Raw genomic sequence first — 19,631 nt, 5'->3', positions numbered from 1 at the left:
CTTCCTCCCACCGCGCCCCCCCCCCCCCCCAGCGCTGCCTGACCTCCAGCCGCGCTTCTCTGCGAAGCTGGGAACGGAGGACGAGATGGCCTGTACTTGGGAGGACAGAGGAGGCGGGCAGAGCCGCTCGGCCAGCGACCCACACTCCGCGGTGGACGTCGGATGCAGCTGTCCTGCCGGTTTCCGACACCCTGACAGCGCCGATTAAATAAAATAACTAAATAGAAATCAAGTGACATTTGCTTTGCATTCCGAGGTGGCTGGGCGCCTGCCTGCTTTTTTACTCTCCCTCCTAAAAGCCCAGTTCAAATGACAAATAGTTTGTTGCCGAGTATCAATACCATCTATTTATCCCTCCCAGCGGGAGGGCTCACTTCCAATGTCATCTGGGGGGGGGGCTGGAGGGAGGGAAGAGAGTGAAAAAAAAAAAGAGAGAGAGTGGGGGGTGGGGTGGGGGGAGAGGCCGAAAGAAAGCATGAAACAGGGCCGAGAAGGAGAAATTGGAAGCAAATGGCCCATGAACTAAACCATGATGTAGAGGCATGATCGATGCTGAAAATGGTTTATTCATCCATCAGATATGGCGGGCCGGCGACTGAATGAACTCTTTCACTGTGTGCCGTATGAAGTTAAAGCAAGTAAATTTCTATCTTTCTTCGCATTAGCTGCCTCATTGCCCTTCAATCAGCCCTCACGGAGGCAGAAAATGGCTCCGCCATCTGCCTTCAGACCCTCCCTTCGGCAGGTCTTGGGGCTTTTTTTGGAGAGGGGGAGGGGGGCCCCCCGTTCCCTTGAGCTGTCTCCCCATCTCCTCCCAAGGGGGCCAGGGCTGCCGGTGGGGCGGGGGGGGGGTGGAGGCTGGCACCATGCACAGGGCATCTAGAGATGCAAGGGGGGGGGGGTCCTGGGGTTTAGGCTGGGGGAGCCCCCCCACCCCTGCCACCAAGCTGGGCAGGCCCCGGAGAGCCGGACCGTGGGGTCCTCAGCCTTACCCCACACTGCTCAGCGGGAATGATGTTTCCTCTCACTCATACCCAGCCCAGCCTTCCCTGCCCGATGAGAGGGGTCCTGCGAGGATCTCGGCCCCTTTATCCCCCAAAGAATCTTTGTGTAAGGAGGGGGGGGCCGGGGAGCTCGGCTCTAAGATCGAGGTGTCGTCGCCCTGTGCTAGGGACAGGCCAAGAGCCGCAGAAGGGAAGGGCTGGCTGGGGCCTCCCACTGTGCGCGTGAGGAATCAAAGGCTCAGAGAGGTTGGGTCACTTGCCCGAGGCGGCACAGCACCAAGTGGCAGAGCCAGGATTCAGAGCCCGGTTTCTTAGCTCCGGGCCTGAGGCCCCAGCCTTCCCAACTTGAGCGGGTGGCAGAATTCCTACAAAGACACTCTTTGGCCCTTACGCATCCATCCACCGCCCTCGTTAGACAGGAGGCCTGAGGGGGAGGGTCTGCCCAGGGTCACACAGCCATCTGCACCCCCAGCACTGCCCAAGGGGCACTTTCCCCTCTGGCCTTGGCTCTGCTCCCCGCGCCCCCCAGCCGCCCCTTGGTGGGTGAGAGTGCCACAGGATGTTTGGAGAGGGGTCGGGGTCACAGCCTGCCTCTGCACAGCTCTGCCTCTGCCAGGCTCAGCCTCCCCCGCCCCCCTCGGCGCTGACTGACTGGCTAATTAGGGGTGGCTGGCCTGAGTGTCACGGGGTCAGCAGAGCATGCACTGGAAAAACCTGTGGCCAGCAGGCAGCAGCCCCGTGGGGCCATCAGCCCCCAGGGGGCAAGGGTGCGGGCTCTCTTGAGTGACACATTGGGCAGAGCCGAGTGTGGGTGGGGGCGGGCAATGGGGGAACCACGGAGGCAGGAGGGCCAGCTCCTGAGATGGGGTGCCCTAGCAAGGCGGTGGGGTGGGGGGAGCCACTCAACTTTGGGCCTTGCTTTCTCCCTTTCCTCTCCCGTAAGATGAGGACTGGCTTATGGCTAGGAGCCAAGGAAAGGAATCCAAGAAGAAGCTAAACCCGGGCCTGGCCCCAGAAATGGTCACTGGGAGCTGTTACAATATCACCCACACTGCCGGAGAGGCCTGGTCCCTCCGGGGGGGCCCCCCCCCAGGACTCCCGGCAGGGGCTCCAGCTCCCCGACCCTCACCGGCACCACCAGGGCACCCCCCCTACTCCAGCTGGCCTTCTTGGATCCCCCAGACCCCGCTGCCCAAGCACCCCCACCCCACACAGCACACTTTTTCCCTAACGTCAGCCACCCAGCAGCTCACCCCACCCCCAAACCAGCCGCCCTGGTGTGGGGCTGGGCCAGGGAATGGAGACACATTCCCTCAGGGACAAAGAGATTTTTCTCTTCCCAGGATAGATTTCGTCCGGGTCCCCCCCCCCCCCCCGCCCCAGCCCCCATCTCCCACGGTGGCAGGGGGAGATACAAAGGGAAACCCCCCAGGGAGAGAAATCCTAAACTTCAAACAGGGCTGAGGCCCAGCCTGGCCAGCCTGGGAGGCTGGGGACCGGGGATCAGGGCGGCCTGCCTCGGGCTGCCTGCCGTGGAGCAGAAAACGCAGACAAATGGGTCCTGGGGCTCTAATCTGTACCACCCCCCACCCCACTGCAGCACTAGCGGCCTGAGAGCTGGTGGGCACAGCCTGGGCCCTCCTACAAGTGTCTCATCTGCCTAATTGCTTCTTTATTGTCTTACAATCACACACTCTCTCCATGCTGTCCTGAAATATTTCCTTCCCCTATTCATCTCGGGCGGCAATTAGAAAAAGAGAGCCAGGGAGTGGGGGGGGGGGGGTGTCTCAAAACGCAGCAGCATGGAGTGGGGAGGCGGCGAGGGGAGGTGGGGGGCGGTGGGGAGGACCTGGACGCAGGCAGGGCTCGGCCCCAGGCCCACACCCGGCCCCCGTGAAATTTCAAATTAGGCTACAATCACATCAGACAGCATCGGGCCGAGCAGGCAGCCCGTTCACAGGAAACGGGGTGGGGGGGGATTACCTTGGGGTTCTCCAGGATTCCAGCCTCGTAGCTGCAGGGGGAGAGGGAAGACAGGGGATCAGGTGGGGAGGGGCAGGGAGACGCCCCCCGCCCCCACCATGCCCAACACAAGTCTGCCCTGCCTTTCTTTCTCTGCCAAAGCAACCGCTGCCAGCCCCGCCTGGAACATTCTGAGCCCACCATAGTTGGCTGTGGGAACTGCAGGTTGCAGGAAAGACCCTGGGACATTTCCCTCAATCTTCTGGGGGGGCACGGCCCCAGGGCTTCCCATCTTGGGGGGGGCGGCGCGTCACACATGCTATTCTCTCTGCTTGAAACACTGCGTGCACCTCGGCCGGTCCAGTCCGTTCTCATCCTTGAAGTTTGAATGTCAAATGTCACTTCCTCCGAGAAGCCTTCCGGATACCCCAGCGGAGGCCGGGTGCCTATCATCCATCTACCCCCCAGAGGGCCGTGCAATGAGCTACAAGTGGGTCGGTCCACGCATGCGGTCACCGTGACATCTGCCCTGCGCAGGCAGGTGCTCCCTGACACGGGGCGGGGCAGCGGACAGGCGGGGGACGTCTTCCTTACCTGATGTGCATAAGGTTCTCGTCCATGCTCCACGGGTTCTTGGGGGTGACCGGGATGGGGATTCCGTGTTGCTGCAGGTAAGAAGTGACACGGGGGCGGGAGTGAGGCAGCGTGAAGGAGGCCTGAGGGGCAGGCCCGGCTGCCTTGGTTTTCTTTCCAGGCTTCAGACACACTGGTCACCACGCAGTCAAGGCCAGGGCCCCGCTCTAGTGTCCCTCCCCTCCTCCAGGCTGCACGGAGAGTGAGGGCCCTGCGGCTGGACGCGCCCGTGCAGAAACCGCAAGATGGCGTCTGCGACGTCGTGGAGTGGATACTGACCTTGGAGGTTCCTTCCAGAAGATTCTGAGCATTAGAATGGGTCCCCGACCCTCTGAGCGGGAGGGGAGGGGGCTGGAAGGGTCCAAACTTCCACCGCGGAAGCCATCTGTGCCCGCGTGGTACTTTCTGTGCCCCAAGCAAAGGGCTTCTAGCCCACGGCACTTGTTTACGATACGGGCCTGGCACTTTCTGGGAGGCACCCCTCTCCCCCTGCCTGGCGCAACGGCCACACCCATCACTCTGCAACCCTGAAAAGGACATCCTGGGCCGATCCGCACCCTCTCCATCCTCCTCTCTTGGTTCCAATCGTGTTTTGCTTCCCAAATGGTTCCATCCGTCGTGCAAGGAGAAAACTCATCCCACCGGAGACCCTGGGTCTGAAAGGCTGTTGGTGATCTCACTGTGAAGGCCCTTTCCGAATAAGGAGGAGGCTGACCCCCTTAGCTACCCCACGCTGCCCTGGGTGGATATTCGGCCGGAATCTAGTGCACACACGTTACTGGGCAGAGGCAGCTGAGGGGCCCAGCCAGGCCCCTTTAAGGCAGTGACACCTGACGCTTTGCCTCCAAGCCCCCTTTCGGCACCTTGCCCTCTGTGGTCCTAGACCTAGCCAGCCCCAGCCCCATAGCCCCCACCAGCACCACTCTGCCTCTCCTGGTCGGGCCACCCTGAGCCACACTTATTCCCACGACTGTAAGATTCCAGCCTCCTCCAGGGAGCCCCTGGGTTTCCTTCAGCCCCACCTTAAAATTTCAAGGTAAATGAAGCTAAAAGCCCTCTAAGTTGTTTTTCTCAAGCTTTACCAGGGGAACGTTTCTGTAAGTCCGTATCTACTCGAGAATTTGTGGGCAAACAACACCCCATTTAGAGGGCTGCTCAGCGTTGGGGGGCCGCCTGTCTCCCGGCAAGGTTGCCAAGAGTCAAATGCACGTGCTGGACTTACGCTCCCTCCAGGTAGAGTGGGCCAGCTGTGGGGACCGGGACCCTGTGCGGGCGCTGGCATCCCCGGGCTGGGGGCGGAGAAAGCCAGCAGATGGGTTCCCTGCAGCCCGTTTGGGGGGATGGTTTGGAAACACTTTTGCCTTCTTTCCCACTGGGGCTCCTTGGTCGTGGTCGGAGCGAGGAGACGAGAGAGGGAAGGCAGGATGGGCAGCCCCTCCGAAGAGATTTTTGTCTCCCCTCCCCTCTCTGTCCTGAGGCTCCCCCCCCCACCCAGCCCGCAAAGAAATTCTCACTGCAACTGAGACAAAAAAAACCCTCGTCAACATGTATTGCAGCAACTGCCCTGCTTTGTAGCCCCCCCTGGCTTGTCCGCTGGCTTTTTAAAAGAAACTAATTAGGGTGACAATGCTGAGGACGGGTGGTTCTGAGTGTTTTCCCCCTTGGACGATGGCTTGGGGGGGCTGGATGGAAAATGCAGGCAACACATGTTTGCGGGTCTCCTACCCCACCTTTTGGCCTTGGTAACTTACGGGTCTTGAAAGCAGGGGTTTTCAAAGCCCCATTGATTTTTTGTCTCAGCTGAATCAGCTGCCTGGCTCTGAATTTTGGACAAAGCCTGGTTGCTGTTCAGTGATTCTGGTCATTTCCTGGGTGCAGAAACACGGCCTCCCTCCCAGAATGCGCTCAGGCTCCCTGGAGCTCAAAGCAGATACTGGCCGCCCGTGGAGGGGGGGGGGGGGGGGGGGGAGGAGAACCCAAGGCCTGGGGCCCCAGACTCGCCTGTTCCTCACCCCCCTCCCCGCCATGCTCTCCTGTCCAAAGGCCATTGGGGACAGAAGCTCAGTGAAGTGACTTCTCCCCCAAAACCTGGGAAGGAAATTCATCTTTGCTGGGAAAACCAGGAGCCGCTTTTGTGCGGGGCTTAACGGAAACGAAGGGCCACGCGTGGGGTCGCCCTGGCCCTCTCTTGAACCAGGACGGCAGTCGTGAGAATGTAGTTCGGGGTGGGGGTTCCAATTCATTATTCTTAAAGATGAAACGTGTTCCATATTCAGGATCAAGGAGACGAAGGGCTTGGGGGGGGGGGCGGGGGAGGCCCTGTCAACCCGGTTCTCTTAATAGCTCTGCTATTTGACAATTTGTTTGGCAACATATGGGCTTCCTCTCGTAAACTCCCCTCTTAATAATAAAACAACAGATGGCCCAGGAGATCTTTCCTCCAAGCCCTCCAGGTCTTAATGGGATGCTGGCGGCAGGGGCAGGGCCGCGTCCCCGCCGGGTCCCCTACCACGCGGCACCTTGGCTGCGGTGAGGGCTCACAGCCAGCCCTGGTGACTGCTATTTAAAACCTGAGCAATTTTCTGGCGTGTGCAACGAGTCGCTTTCCCCCCCCCCCTCCCCCGTCTGATTGATTGAGGCTGTTTGTCAAGAGCTGCCATTGAGTCGCTAAAAAGAAAGGTGCCCTGGGGAGCGGCTAAGGATCTTGATGCAAAACTTCTAATATGTTTTATTGCAACTTGTACTTCAAAAGGGCTGGCTCGACACAAGCCTTTGTCTGCCACTGCCCCTCAGCGTGCCTACCTGTTCCCTGCAAAGCGCCGGGGACCATTAGCAGCCAGGTAACGGAGGGCCAAAGAACACCTCAGTCACACCTCCCACGGAGGGGGAGGCACGGGGTGCCTGTCACCCTCTGACCTGGCGGACTGGAGACTCTCCGTGGAGATGCCCAGCCCAGGCAGTGACCACAGCGCCCGCCGTGGGGCCGGCCCAGGGGACAGGTGTCACGGGGGGGAGGCAGCTGGGACAGAGATTCAGTACCCCCCCCCGACACCCCCCCCACACCCCGGGATAAGGATCAGCCTTAGCCTTGTACTGCTGGGTCCAGCCCCTTGGAAGGGATATGCCCGGAGGGCCAGGGCTGGGGGTGATGGGGAGGGGGGGACTCAGCCATACCTTCGCATACTCCATCAGGTCATTGCGGCCCCGGAACCGGTTGTAGAACTCAGGCATCCGCCAGGGAGCGATGACCTGGGCATGGGGCCAAGGAGTCAGATGTGGGAGAGCCCAGATGCTGGCTTCTTCTGGCCCTGGGGCCACAGAGCTGGCCTCTCTGTTCAAGGGCCCAAGACTCCAGCGGTCACCTGGGTGGGGAGCCCCCCACTGCATCCTCCCCGGAGAGAATACAGTCCGTGTGGGGCGGCCAGTGGTACCCCATTAGGCACGGGGAGGACAGGACCTGCTACACTGGAGGGGGAGGCGTGCTTTGTAGAGGCCCAAGCTCCACGGCAGGATGGCCCTGCGGCCCCCAGCTGGGTTCCCTGGCTTTCTGGGCATCCGTCTCTCTGAGACTTGAGGGTTTGAACCAGACAGGCCTCGGGTTTCCTACTAGGACCCCCGGTCAGAGGGCTAGCAACCCCCGACCCCTGCCCGGGGTGGGGGTGGGGGGCGGTCCACACCACTGCAGAAGCCCTGCAGGGCTCAGAGACAGCGCACGGTGCTCTCAACCCATTTCTCTTGTTCTCCTGCCTTCTGCATGCCGGAGCTGCGCTGGGTGGGGAAGGGAGAGGAGTCACAGCCTGACTGAGGGGACTGAGCTCATTTCACGGGGGGTCCCATCAGCCTGGGGCCGTAAGGGTCAGGTCCCCAAGAAGAGCCCCCACCCAGCCCTGGAGCCAGCCAGGCCCCTGCCTCTGACGGCAAGCTGCCCCTGGCACAGGCTCGGCCATGGGGGGGGCACCCTCTGGTCTCGTCTCATCTCAGCTTTGGCCCCTGCCCTCAGCCCCATCCCAGACCCTCAGACAGAGATCCCTGTGCAGACAGAGATCCAGAAACCAGACACCTTGCCCTCCTCCCCCAAGCTGCTGTGGGAACCCAGGGAGGGGGGGGTCAAGAGAAAGCCCCCATGGCCACCGGCCTGCGACAAGCTAGCAAGCAGCCACTGCTGAGGACTTCCTAGCTGCCCGGTGTTCGGGGACCATTAGAGCTTACCCCCAGGTCACTCCCACCCAGCAAGCAGCTGCCGGCTGGTTAAAGGGACAGAGAGAGACGGTCTACTTTAAAAAAGGGACACCTGGGTGGCTCAGTCGGTTACGTGTCCGACTTCGCCTCGGGTCATGATCTTGCGACTCGTGAGTTCGAGCCTCACGTCAGGTTCCGTGCTGGCAGCTGGGAGCCTGGAAGGTGCTTTGGATTCTGTGTGTGTCTCTCTCTCTGCCCCTCCCCCACTCACGTTCTCTCTATCAAAAAGAAGCATTAAAAAAAAATTTTTTTAAATAAACAAATAAGGAAACCTCTTAGGGCTCCTTCAGTGCTCAGGAGGAGACATGTCTTCTGCAGCTTTAGCCTGAAGGGACCTCGAAGGAGCTCAGACCTAGGCCTGTCCTGTCCAGTCCGGCAGCCAGGAGCCACGTGTGGCCACCGAGACCCGAAACGTGGCCGGTCCCGACTGGGATGTGCTGCCACCGCAAAGCACAAGGAGCGTGAAGACTCAGAACGGAAAACATCTCATGAGTAATGTGTTCACATCGATGGCAGGTTAAATGACACCACTGGGGTACACAGGGTTCAGGACGTACATGCAGTACGTATTATTACAATGAGGTCACCCGTCGCTTTTTATCTTGTGTTTTTTTATCGGTTTGTTTTGATACGGCTGCTAGAAAAACGTAAATTACCCATAGGGCTCCCATTGGTGGCACATTACAGCTCTGTGGCCCAGCCTTGTCTATTCATTGTATGCCTGGAGCCTGGCCCAGGGCCTGATCTGAGTAAATACAGAAGGAAGGAAGGAAGGAAGGAAGGAAGGAAGGAAGGAAGGAAGGAAGGAAGGAAGGAGAGAGAGAGAGAGGGAAGGAAGAAGGAAGGGAAGGAGCGGAGAGGGAGGGAAGGAAGAAGGAAGGAAGGAAGGGGAAGGAAGGAAGGCAGGAAGGATGAGCAGAGGGGAGGGAGGAAAGGAAGCGGAGGGCGACAGGGAAGGAAGGAAGGACGGAAGGAAGGAGAATGAGAGAGGGGAGGGAAGGAAGGAAGGAAGGGGGAAGGAGGAGGGGAGGAGGGAGGAGGAGACAGGAAGGAGGAAGGAAGGAAGGAAGGAAGGAAGGAGAGAGAGAGAGAGAGGGAAGGAAGTAAGGGAGGAAGGAAGGAAGGAAGGAAGGAAGGAGACAGAGAGGGAGGGAAGGAAGGAAGTAAGGGAGGAAGGAAGGAAGGAAGGAATGAAGGAGAGAGAGAGGGAGGGAAGGAAGGAGGGAGGGAGGGAGGGAGGGAGGAAGGAGAGAGAGAGGGAGGGAAGGAAGAAGGAAGGAAGAAGGAAAGGAAGGAAGGAAGGAGGAGAGAGAGAGGGAGGAAGAGGGAGAAGGAAGGAGAGAAGAGAGGGGAAGGGAAGGAAGGAAGGAAGAGAGAGAGGGGAGGAAGGAGGAAGGAAGGGAGGAAGGAGGAAGGAATGAAGGCGAGAGAGAGGGAGGGAAGGAAGAAAGGGAGGAAGGAAGGAAGGAAGGAAGGGAAGGAGGAAAGGAAGAAGGAAGGAAGGAAGGAAGGAAGGAAGGAAGGAAGGAAGGAACGGAAGAAGGAAAGAGGGAAGGAAGGGAAGGAGGAAGGAAGGAAGGAAAGAAGGAAGGAAGGAAGGAAGGGAGAGAGGGAGGGAGGAAGGGAACAGATAAGATAGATGGACACAGGCCCAGGCCCCAGGCCAGCCTGGGGGGGGACAGAGGCAGCGGTGGCCGACACACAGCCCTGATGTGTGCTCTCATGCCTGGGTGACAGGCCACGGGCAGGGGCGGTTGATTCCCCAGATCCTGGTGATTTCCACCCAGGAAAGGATCCAGGATGCAGGGGGTCAGGGCTCAGGCAGCCGGAGCAGAGCCAGGGCCTTAGCTGGGTGGCCCCGACCCTGGGTGTGCTATGAGCTCCTAGAAACAGGCCAACATTGTCCCAGAACTGTTCCGGCCTGGAACCGAGAAGCCGGACCCGGGAGCACCAAGGACCCTGGCCAAAGGGCGGCTATGTCTTTCTGTCCAGTGCTCTGACCTACCCAGGCCCCTGGGCAGCGCCTTCCAGGAGGACTAATGGTCAGAGAGGGTGCCGTGGCCTCTCAGCTGGCGTGAGCACAGCGTCTCTCCCGAGCAAGAAGGGAACCACCCACCTGGAGACTCAGGGGGACTCTGTCCCTGTCCGTGGAACCTCCCAGAACTCCACACCGTGCCCTCCCCCGCCGGTGACATTAGCCCCCAGCACCCACCTTCGGGGGAGGAACAACATCTTACCTTAATCTGAGGGGCCAGTGAGTAGCAGGTGAGCTCAAACCGGACCTGGTCATTTCCCTGAAACACGGAACGGGGGGGGAGGGGGGGATCACCGGGAGCCATAGGACAGGGGCTGGGGGCAGGGACGGCACCGTGTGACGGCCGACAACCTGCCTGAGGGCTGCTCAGGGCAGGCCCACCTCCAACCCCGAGATCTTCTGAGGTGGGGGCTGTTACGAGCCTCCTTCCTGGAGAGGAAGCCCCGGGCCCTGCCCTTTAGGTGGAGTCAAGATTAGAATCCAGCAGTGTGGGTGTGGGGCGTGGGGCCCGACGGGGGTACACCTGTCTGGGAACATGGTAGGGCGAGCACACGTATCATCATGTCTGTGCACACTTCAGGGGGTGCACACATGTGTGAGGCGGGGGGTCTAGCCCCGCCAAGATCCCCGTCCTCCTCTAGGGAGCCCCCAGCTGTCCACACCTCAGCCTTCTTCCCCCCACCTGGCCCCATCTAACCCCCACCCAGAGATCCAGCCCAGGGCTGGGGCTCCGTGGTCCTTTGACGACTCATATCCATCCAGTTGGGAATCCTGTCTCCTCTCTGAGCCTCAGTTTCCCCATCTATAAATTGCCGGGGGGGGGGCAGGGAATGGGTGCAACCAGGTGACCCGAGGGCTCTTTGCTCCTCGGTTCCTCTCTGAACGGACAGGGAACTGAGGTCCAAAGAGAAGGAACTAGTGCAAGGGCACTGAGCCCACCTCCCTGGGAGGGTTGCCCTGCCTCTCCGCGCCTGCGTAAAATAAAGACTCATCTGACACCCCAGGGCGCTGACGACGGGGAGGAGGAAGAGAAGGCCTCAGACACAATGGTTGCCAGCGTCCTGCCTGCTTCCCGTCAGCTCGGCGCCCAGAGGGGGACTTAAGCTGTGGAAATAACAGAGGGGCCTTTCGCCTACTGTGAAAACTGCACGGGCCCAGCCAGGCAGCGGCGGGAATAACATGTTATTTTCCAGAGAGTTGTCAGGCGGCGTGGAAATACAGGCTGCAGCCCCTCTCTGCGGAGCCAGGAGCCGAGGGGCCGAGGCCGTCCCTCTCTGATGCCTCCCAGGCCCATCCCGCTCCCCGCCCGCCAGCCAAGCCCCGTAGTGAGCACCTACTATGTGCTCGCGGCCACAGGGGAAAGCCGCCTGGGGCCAGGGGGGATAGTTAACCCAGCTTTGCTGACAAGGCTCAGAGAAGTGATGCCACTTGCCCAGGGCCGCGCAGCCGACAGACAACGTTTCTGTCCCAACAGCTCACACGCCAGCGACCGGTCCGAACTCCGGACTTAAACCTGTTGAATCCTTACAGCTGAGATAGGTTCCGGTATCGTCCCTGCCTGACAGATGGGGAAACCGAGGCACAGGTGGCACGCCTGCCCAAGGACCCGTGGCGGGCACAGCTCCCGGGGCAAAGGCAGGCGATGAAGAAGCAGGCTCGGTTCAGATCTGCGAAGCCCACGAAGCCCACGGTATCGCGTCTCCTGGTGATTCCCCCCCACCGTGGCTTCACGTTTCCCCAGTACAATGGCCACTTGTGCCTCCTCGGACAGGCACACCCGGGCTGGTGTCTGCCTGTCCAGACCCACATGAGGACACCCATCTGTTCCACAGTCGGAGACCCTCGCAGAAGCCAGACGGGCCCCCTTGCTTCAAACTCTGTCCCAGGTTAAGACTCCAGTTGGTCTAAGTCCTTCCTCCCCCCTGGAACCCCAGGACCCTCGGCACCAGGGCGGCCCCGAGGGCGGGAGAGGGGGGGGGTGTAGCCATGTGTGTCCACGCGCTGATACACGTGCAGGTGTGCGTAAGTGTGGGTGCAGCGCCCACGGGGCCCGGAGGGGCTGGGGGAGGGGGGTCCGCCCATCTGTTCCTCGGCTAACCATACAGATGGCGCCATTTACAGACCTGCTCCCCGTACCCCTGCCTGAGTCTGGCTCATATTTCCAGGCCCTTCTTCCAAAACTGGGGGGGGTGAGGGGGGGTGCCGGAAGGGCCACCCCAGCTTCTGTGCAGCTCTCTGCTAGCGAGGGATCAGGGCAGGGCGTGGAGCGGGGACCCCCAGCTCCAGCTCAGTACCAGGTGCCGCCCAGCTGCCTCCCTCCCGCCTCCAGGCCTTCGCAAGGGCTGTTCCAGCCTGGGATGCCCTTCCCCGCCGCATCCCTGGCTAACTCTTGCTCCCGCCCTGTTCCAGCCCCTGCTGGGTTAGGGCTCCTAAGTCCCGAGCGCCTCCTGTACCAGCGTCCCCGTGCGTGGAGGAGGGCCCGTGCTGGATCGGTATTCGGGGAGTGAATGGACACACGCGGGAAGGTGACATCTATCCGGGAGGCTGGAACGAGTCTCCTCCACCCGCGACTCAGGAGCCAACAGCTGGGAGAGGCCAGCGGCTGGGTGTTCCAAATGGCCACAGCCTCAGGACTGGCCACGCTGGGATCTCCCCCACATCTGCAGGGGGGCGGGGGGCGGGGCCGCAGTCTGCTTATACCCCAGCTCTCTCTTCACCGTGAACCCCTGCAGAAAACTCCGCCGAGCGTCCTTCTGGCACCTGTCTTCGGGGTGGCCGGCCACACCCCACGGGGCCCAGGTGCCTCCATCTGGGGCCACAAGCCTCCCTCGCTTGCCCGCAAAGCCCACCTCCTGATCGCTGGTGCCCACTGCAGGCCGCCGGCCCCTGTCCCCGCTCCTTCTTGCCTCAAAAACTTGGCATTTCTCTGGACCCGGCCCCAAGCCTTCCTGGCTCTCTCTACTCACACCTCTCGGGGCTAGGAAATTGTCTTCAGAGACTTTGGGGGGCTTCCTCAGGTTCTGCAGATAAGGGGAAACTAAGGCACAGGAGTACGCCTCGCCCATCAACCCCCAGAAGGGACAGCAGACCCGGGGTAGCACTGCACACACCTTCTCACCCGAAGGCCTCAAATCCAAGCCTCTGGTGTCCTCTTGTGGCCAAACGGAGGGGTGCGCACGGCTGCAGGTGGCTGTTCGCTGCCTTGTGGGGCTAGTTGCCCCGGGGGGTCAGGGAGGGTCTCTCCCTGGACCCTCGAGTCTCCCACACCAGGGCCAGACCCACCATTCACTCCGCCAGCCCTGAACGCCACCCATCCTCAGTCCTGGGGGGGATCTTCTCCAGGCAGGAGCCCTTCCAGAATCCTGATCTGGTCTCAGCTTAAATGCCTCGTAGAACGGGGAGCTCACTGCTCAGCTCAGCTCATCCGGGGCGGATGACACGGCTCCGAAACGTCTTTATTCCGCACGGACACGTGTTCTCACTGACCTTCCTCTACCTGCAGGAGCCCCCAGTGCAGCTCTGAGAGCCGTACGGCCCGAACCTCCGGGTTCTCGTGCACTCTGTCCTACCGCCCTCAAGGCGGAAGGGGACGCGCACATCCCCGTGCAAACAGCCCAGCTCTGTCACCCTGCTCACCCTGCGCTCACGACTAGGCTCTAGGGTCACAGGTCTGCGCGAGAGACCCCAGTCCCCTTCCTCCGTAGAAGGGACTCCCACCATCTCGGTCCAGAACCATCCCCAACACACCAGTGGGGGACTCGCTGGCCACCCCCCGCCCAGCCTGGGGCCCTCCCGTGCGAAGTCAACCCCTCAGCATGGCCGCGGCCCGGCCCCGAGCCTGCTGCCCCCCACAGCGACAGTTCTGGCTAGATGCTCCCAGACGGGCTGTTGTTCGGGGCTCCGTGCCCCCAAGCCTTGGCACAGGCGGATCCCTCTGCCGGGCACACTCTTCCCGTACCCCATTACTCACTCACCCACACTCCTCCTGCAGGGCCATGCTCTGGAGATCAGCCTCCCTCCCCTGCCTGTTGCCCCCACGGCCGAGAGGCCCCACCCCTACAGCCACCTTATCGTGTCTGTCTGTCTGTCTGTCCACTCTCCTCTCCCTTGCTAGGACACACAGGCTCCCTGAGGGCGGGAGGAGCCCCAGAAGTTCAATACTGTTGCCAGACCCGGCTTGTGTCCAACCCTTTCCACAGGCCCCCGTATAAGCTTGCTGACCTCGTGCCCAAGCGCCTGAACGAACGCATCAGCTCTCGAAGACCGGAACCAGGGCCACCCTGGCTTGCAAGGCCACCCTCAAGTCACGTCTGCTCTGTCATAATCTAGGCTACAAGTGTCCCTGTGTCACAGCGAGCCAGAGTCTGCTTCCCCTCCCACTGCCCCGACCAGCCTGGGCAGGGGCGGGGCCTGGGTCAGGTAGTGAGCTCCCTGTCGAGGGGAGGGGCAGGGTCTGCTGACTGTGGGGTTGTCAAGGAGCCAAGCCCTGTACCGGGGGGGCTACTGGCTTGGCGTCCAGTGACGTTGAGAGCCCGTGACCACACAGCCTTGCTGACACCATCGCCCAAGACTTGTCTGCCTTGCAATCTTGTGTCTTGAGCACGGCCACCTGTGGGACAGCGTGCAGAGGGCTCTCCTGCCTTGTCCCCCACCGGGCCCCCTCCCTCAGTCTGCACTGGCCACGCAGGGGCCGGAAGGCGGGGGTGTGTCACGGGTTGACTGGTGTCCCCCACAAGAGCCAGGTTGAAGCCCCAGCTCTCAGTACCCGAGAACGTGACCTTATTCGGAAACAGGTCTTTGTAGAAGTGATGGGGTTAGGATGGGATCAGAAGGGTGGGCCCTAATCTGATAGGACTGGTGTGGTATAAAAGGGAGGAATTTGGACACAGAGCGAGCCATGCCCGAGGGCAGACGAGGGCCCCATAGAAACCCGGAGAGGCCTGGATGGACGCCTTCCTCGCCGCCCCCCCCTCCACTGGGGGAGCCCGGCCCTGCCCGCACCTCGGCCCTGGAATCGTGATACGACACACTTCTATGGCTGGAGCCACCAGGCCTGTGGCGCTGTGGGGCGGCGGTCCTGGCCAACGAAGACCCACAGGGGCCACCCAGGTGGGATCCACCCCGCTTTGCTAATGCGGGGTTTCCAGCCCTTTCCACCGCATTGCATGGTGACCTGTGCTCTGTGACCCGGGCCAGGGGTGATTGCCCTGAGCCGCAGGGTCAAGTCCGCCAAACTGCTCCCCCCGTAGACAGAAGACACACACGGACCCACAGCACCCAGCTGCCTATGCCCTGGTACCCACTCCTGCGAATACCATTTGTCCTACTCAGACTGGACAGGCAGTGTGGACAGTGAATGTGTCCGCTGCTCGCCTGCCTCTCCTGGGGGCGAAGCCTGCAACCACCCTGGTTTCCCGAGTCCCCTTTGCAGGTTCCCCCCGCCTCTGCCCAGCCCTCCCCAGCACCGTCCATCCATCGGCTCACCTTTCCTGTGGCGCCGTGAGACACATACTTGGCTCCCTCCCGCTGGGCGATCTCCACTTGTTTCCGGGCAATGCAGGGCCTGGCGAGAGAGGTGCCCAGGAGGTAGCGGTCCTCGTACAGCGCGCTCGACTGGATGGCGGGCCAGATGAACTCCTCCACAAACTCCTTGCTGACGTCCTCGATGAACACCTACGGGGAGAGGAGCCCATGGAGTGAGGCTCGGCAAGGAGAGGGCCCAGCCAGACGACAGAGCCCTGTGTCTACGGCAGACTCTACTAATGGATCCTGGCCAGAGGCACCTCCACTTTACCTTCTGTTTATCTGTAGCAGACATCATTAATCAACCCTAGCACACAGTATTCTTACTCCTTTCCTGCACTCATGGCAGACATTGTTAATCAATCCTGATAGGCCATCTAGCTGAAACCTATGCGGACTTTAAGTCCCTCCCAGCCCAACCTTCTGGGCCTGAGATGAAACTTGTTGTCACCTAAGATCTAAAGCAGTAGATAGGAGATAGTAATCCACAAAAGCTCTCAACAAGGGATGACTTTGCCCGCCAGGAGCAGTGACAATAGCTGGAGATATTTTTGGTTCTCACACCGGTGGGTTGGGGGAGAGGGTTTCTGATATCTCATGGGCAAAGGCCAGGGATGCTGCTAGACATCCCAGAAACTTCAGGGCAGCCAGCTCCGTCCCAAGAGTGCCAAGGTCGAGAGGCCCCGATCTAAAGGAATGGTTCTCAGAGCATAGACCTCTGGACACCCTCAGGACCCTTTCAAGGAGACTGAGTGAGTGAAAAGATTTGATTTTTTTTTTTTTAATTTGAGAGAGAGAGAGAGAGAGAGAGCACGAGTTGAGGTGAGGGGGCAGAAGGAGAGAGAGAGAGAGAATCCTAAACAGGTGTTCTCCCAACTTGGGGCTTGATGCCACGACCCTGGATCGTGACCGGAGCTGAAATCAAGAGTCAGATGTTCAACTGACTGAGCCACCCAGCGCCCCGGAAAGATTTTCTATGATGATGCTAAGCTGTCATTTGCCTTTTTCACTAGGGTTGGCGTTCACACTGGCACCTCAGCCCAAATCAAGGCAGAGACACCGCCACTGTGTTCCTAACGTCTTGTTTCCACCGCGATGATTTCACTTAAGAACGGTCTCGAAGCTGTAGCAAGGATTACTTCCGTTGAATCTCAAGCACAAAAGGTGAAATGCACATGAAGTCCTTCTGGTGCCTTCCAAAGTGAGTTACAAGCTGAAGTAGCCATTTTTTTTTTCATGAAACATCGTTTTTACTTGAAAGCATGACAGACAAAACATGGTCCTTCAGACTGGAGTGTTTGACATTTTCACAAAAATGAAGTGACCTTGTTGTCATTTCAGGGAACACTTGAGTATTTGTTACCAATGAGAAAACTCAGGTTTTCCGGCAAAAGTTAGAATTATGGACAACGTCCAACTGACAGCTTCCTAATATTTCCGTGGGTAGTGGCGAGATTCACAAATGTGATGTTTTGATATCTTATGATGAAATGTACCAACATTTGGAAGATCTGCATAACTCAATGAAATAATGGTTTTCACATGATCAGTGGATGCATGATGTGACACAATCTTGCACAGACAAAAAAAAATCCATCCAAAGTGCAAGATGGACAGGGTTTTTAAAAATGTATTTGTATTTTATTTATTTATTTATTTATTTATTTATTTATTTATTATTTATTTATTTGAGAGAGAGGGAGAGAGCGAGCGAGAGAGCACGCAAGCCAGAGTGAGGGGAAGAGGGAGAAGAAGAGAGAGAATCTTAAGCAGACTCCATGCACAGTGAGAAGACCCATGTGGGGCTCGATCCCATGACCCTGGGATCAGATGCTCAACTGACTGAACCACCAAGGCGCTCCTGCACCAGTGGATTCTGATGCATGAAAAACTCATTGCTACAAGGTCAAGTTCCCCATCACACTATTCTTTAAGAAACCACCCCTTGCTGAGTTTAGGTACAGTATCAGAAAATATCCCCAACTCTCTGAAAAGGCTATTAAAATATTCCTCTCTCCTACACCCAAAAAACAAATAATCCAGTGAAGAAATGGGCAAAAGACATGAACAGACACTTCTCCAAAGAAGACATCCAGGTGGCCGACCGACACATGAAAAAATACTCCACATCACTCATCCTCAGGGAAATACAAATCAAAACCACACTGAGATACCCCCTCACACCTGTCAGAATGGCCAACATGAATAACTCAGGCAACAACAGATGTTGGCGAGGATGCGGAGAAAGAGGGTCTCTTTCGCATTGTTGGTGGCAATGCAAGCTGGGGCAGCCACTCTGGAAAACAGTATGGAGGTTGCTCAAAAAATTAAAAATAGAACTGCCCTACGACCCAGCAATGGCACTACTAGGCGTTTCTCCACGGGGATACAGGTGTGCTGTTTCGAAGGGACACATGCACCCCCATGTTTATAGCAGCACTCTCGACAACAGCCAAAGGACGGAAAGAGCCCAAATGGCCATCGATGGATGAATGGATAAAGAAGATGTGGTACCTATAGACAATGGAGTATTACTCGGCAATCAAAAAGAATGAAGTCTTGCCATTTACAACTACGTGGATGGAACTGAAGGGTATTATGCTAAGCGAAATTAGTCCGAGAAAGACAAATATCATATGACTTCACTCATATGAGGCCTTTAAGAGACAAAACAGTTGAACATAAGGGAAGGGAAGCAAAAATAATATAAAAACGGAGGGGGACAAAACAGAAGAGACTCATAAATACGGAGAACAAACTGAGGGTTACTGAAAGGGGTGTGGGAGGGGGGATGGGCAAAATGGGTCAAGGGCACTAAGGAATCTACTCCTGAAATCATTGTTGCACTATATGCTAACTAATTTGGACGTAAATTTAAAAAAATAAAAAATAAAAAAAATAAAATATTCCTCTGTCTTCCAGGGCTACATTCATGAGGCCGTATTTTCTTCACAATGTCAACCAAAACAACACATCGCAAAATGAATGGAGACACAGCTATAAGAATCCACCTGTTTTCTGCTAAACCAGACATGAAAGAGATTTATAAAAATGCAACATCCACAATGCTGCTTTCACCAAACGTTTTTGTTTTGGAAATAGTTATTTTTCTGAGGTAAAAGTGTCACTGATGTTAGCATAGGATGTGTTTAATATTGGTCTTTTAAAGTGGGTTACTGTGTTTAATTTCAGCTTTTATTTATAACGTCATATCAGTAGATGTAATCCACAAAACTATGCGGCACTCAAGTATTTTCAAGAGTGGAAAATGGTCATGGGGTTCTTCATATTATATTTGCAACTTCCTGTGAGCCTATATTTAGCTTAAAATGAAACCATTTCGTGGGGGGAAGCGCCTGGGTGGCTCGGTCAGGTAAGCACCCGACTTTGGCTCAGGTCATGATCTCACAATTCGTGAGTTTGAGCCCCGCGTCGGGCCCTGTGCTGACAGCTCAGAGCCTGGAGCCTGCTTCCGAGTCTGTGTCTCCCTCTCTCTCCGCCCCTCCCCTGCTCATGCTCTGTCTCTCTCTCAAAAATAAATAAGCATTAAAAAATAATTTAAAAAAAAAGAAACTATTTTTTTTTAATGACTCAAAGAATGAAGGAAAATGAAAATTAAAAGAAAAGCAATGAGACTATACCCTGATGGTATGGGCAAGAAATTCCCACTCCAATTCCAAATACATAAAAGTAGTTGGGATCCTCAGAGCACAAGCTTAAGAATGATCTAGAGTAATGAATTAAGGACAGATCTTTACACAAAAGCCCAACTCATGTGAAGGCCCCGCTCATCTTCAACACTCAAGTGTTCTTATCCCACCTTCTGGGTTCCTGCTCAGACAACCCCTCTCCTCTCTGAGACATGAAGGAGATCCAGTTTTAGGCCTGCGGCCAGTGATGGGATATGGGACTCCTGCATTATTTTAATGTGCAAATTGAGCTCTTTGTATGTGCCAGGCTCCTTTTTAGGTTCTGAGAACCCCAAGGAAGTGCCCTGCAGAGGGGACCAGTTCCGACCAAGCAGGTGAGCTGATGGCTTTTCACACCATCCCTGCTGTGTCCCCTGCCCACTTGCCCAAGTGAAGGGGTGAGGGTACCAGGGACGGCCCCGGGGAGCAGCTCAGACTTTACACTGTGAGCCTGTGTGAGCAGGGACCATGTTGGCCCTGTTTACTACACGGGCTCCACACCCCACAGAGGGCCTGCCTGCCACGTGATTAGATGCTCAATCAGGG

The 19,631-nt window shown here is 57.8% G+C and overlaps 1 protein-coding gene across 1 annotated transcript in view; it reads right to left on the bottom strand.

The window, feature by feature from the left end:
• The window catches only part of ASS1 (argininosuccinate synthase 1), a 53,388-nt gene that overhangs the window by 25,171 nt on the left and 8,586 nt on the right, over positions 1 to 19,631 (bottom strand). Inside the window, exons 5-9 of the mRNA XM_030293589.2 lie at positions 15,358 to 15,546; positions 10,076 to 10,132; positions 6,774 to 6,848; positions 3,561 to 3,631; positions 2,988 to 3,018 (exon numbers count right to left, since the gene is read on the bottom strand). Of these exons, the coding sequence (XP_030149449.1) occupies positions 2,988 to 3,018; positions 3,561 to 3,631; positions 6,774 to 6,848; positions 10,076 to 10,132; positions 15,358 to 15,546 (423 nt within the window). The remainder of the gene's footprint in view (positions 1 to 2,987; positions 3,019 to 3,560; positions 3,632 to 6,773; positions 6,849 to 10,075; positions 10,133 to 15,357; positions 15,547 to 19,631) is intronic.

Source organism: Lynx canadensis, chromosome D4, assembly GCF_007474595.2.
Source record: "Lynx canadensis isolate LIC74 chromosome D4, mLynCan4.pri.v2, whole genome shotgun sequence".
NCBI lineage: Eukaryota > Metazoa > Chordata > Mammalia > Carnivora > Felidae > Lynx > Lynx canadensis.
Note: the sequence above shows the minus strand (reverse complement) of the source record. Positions and strands in the feature narration are given on the sequence as shown.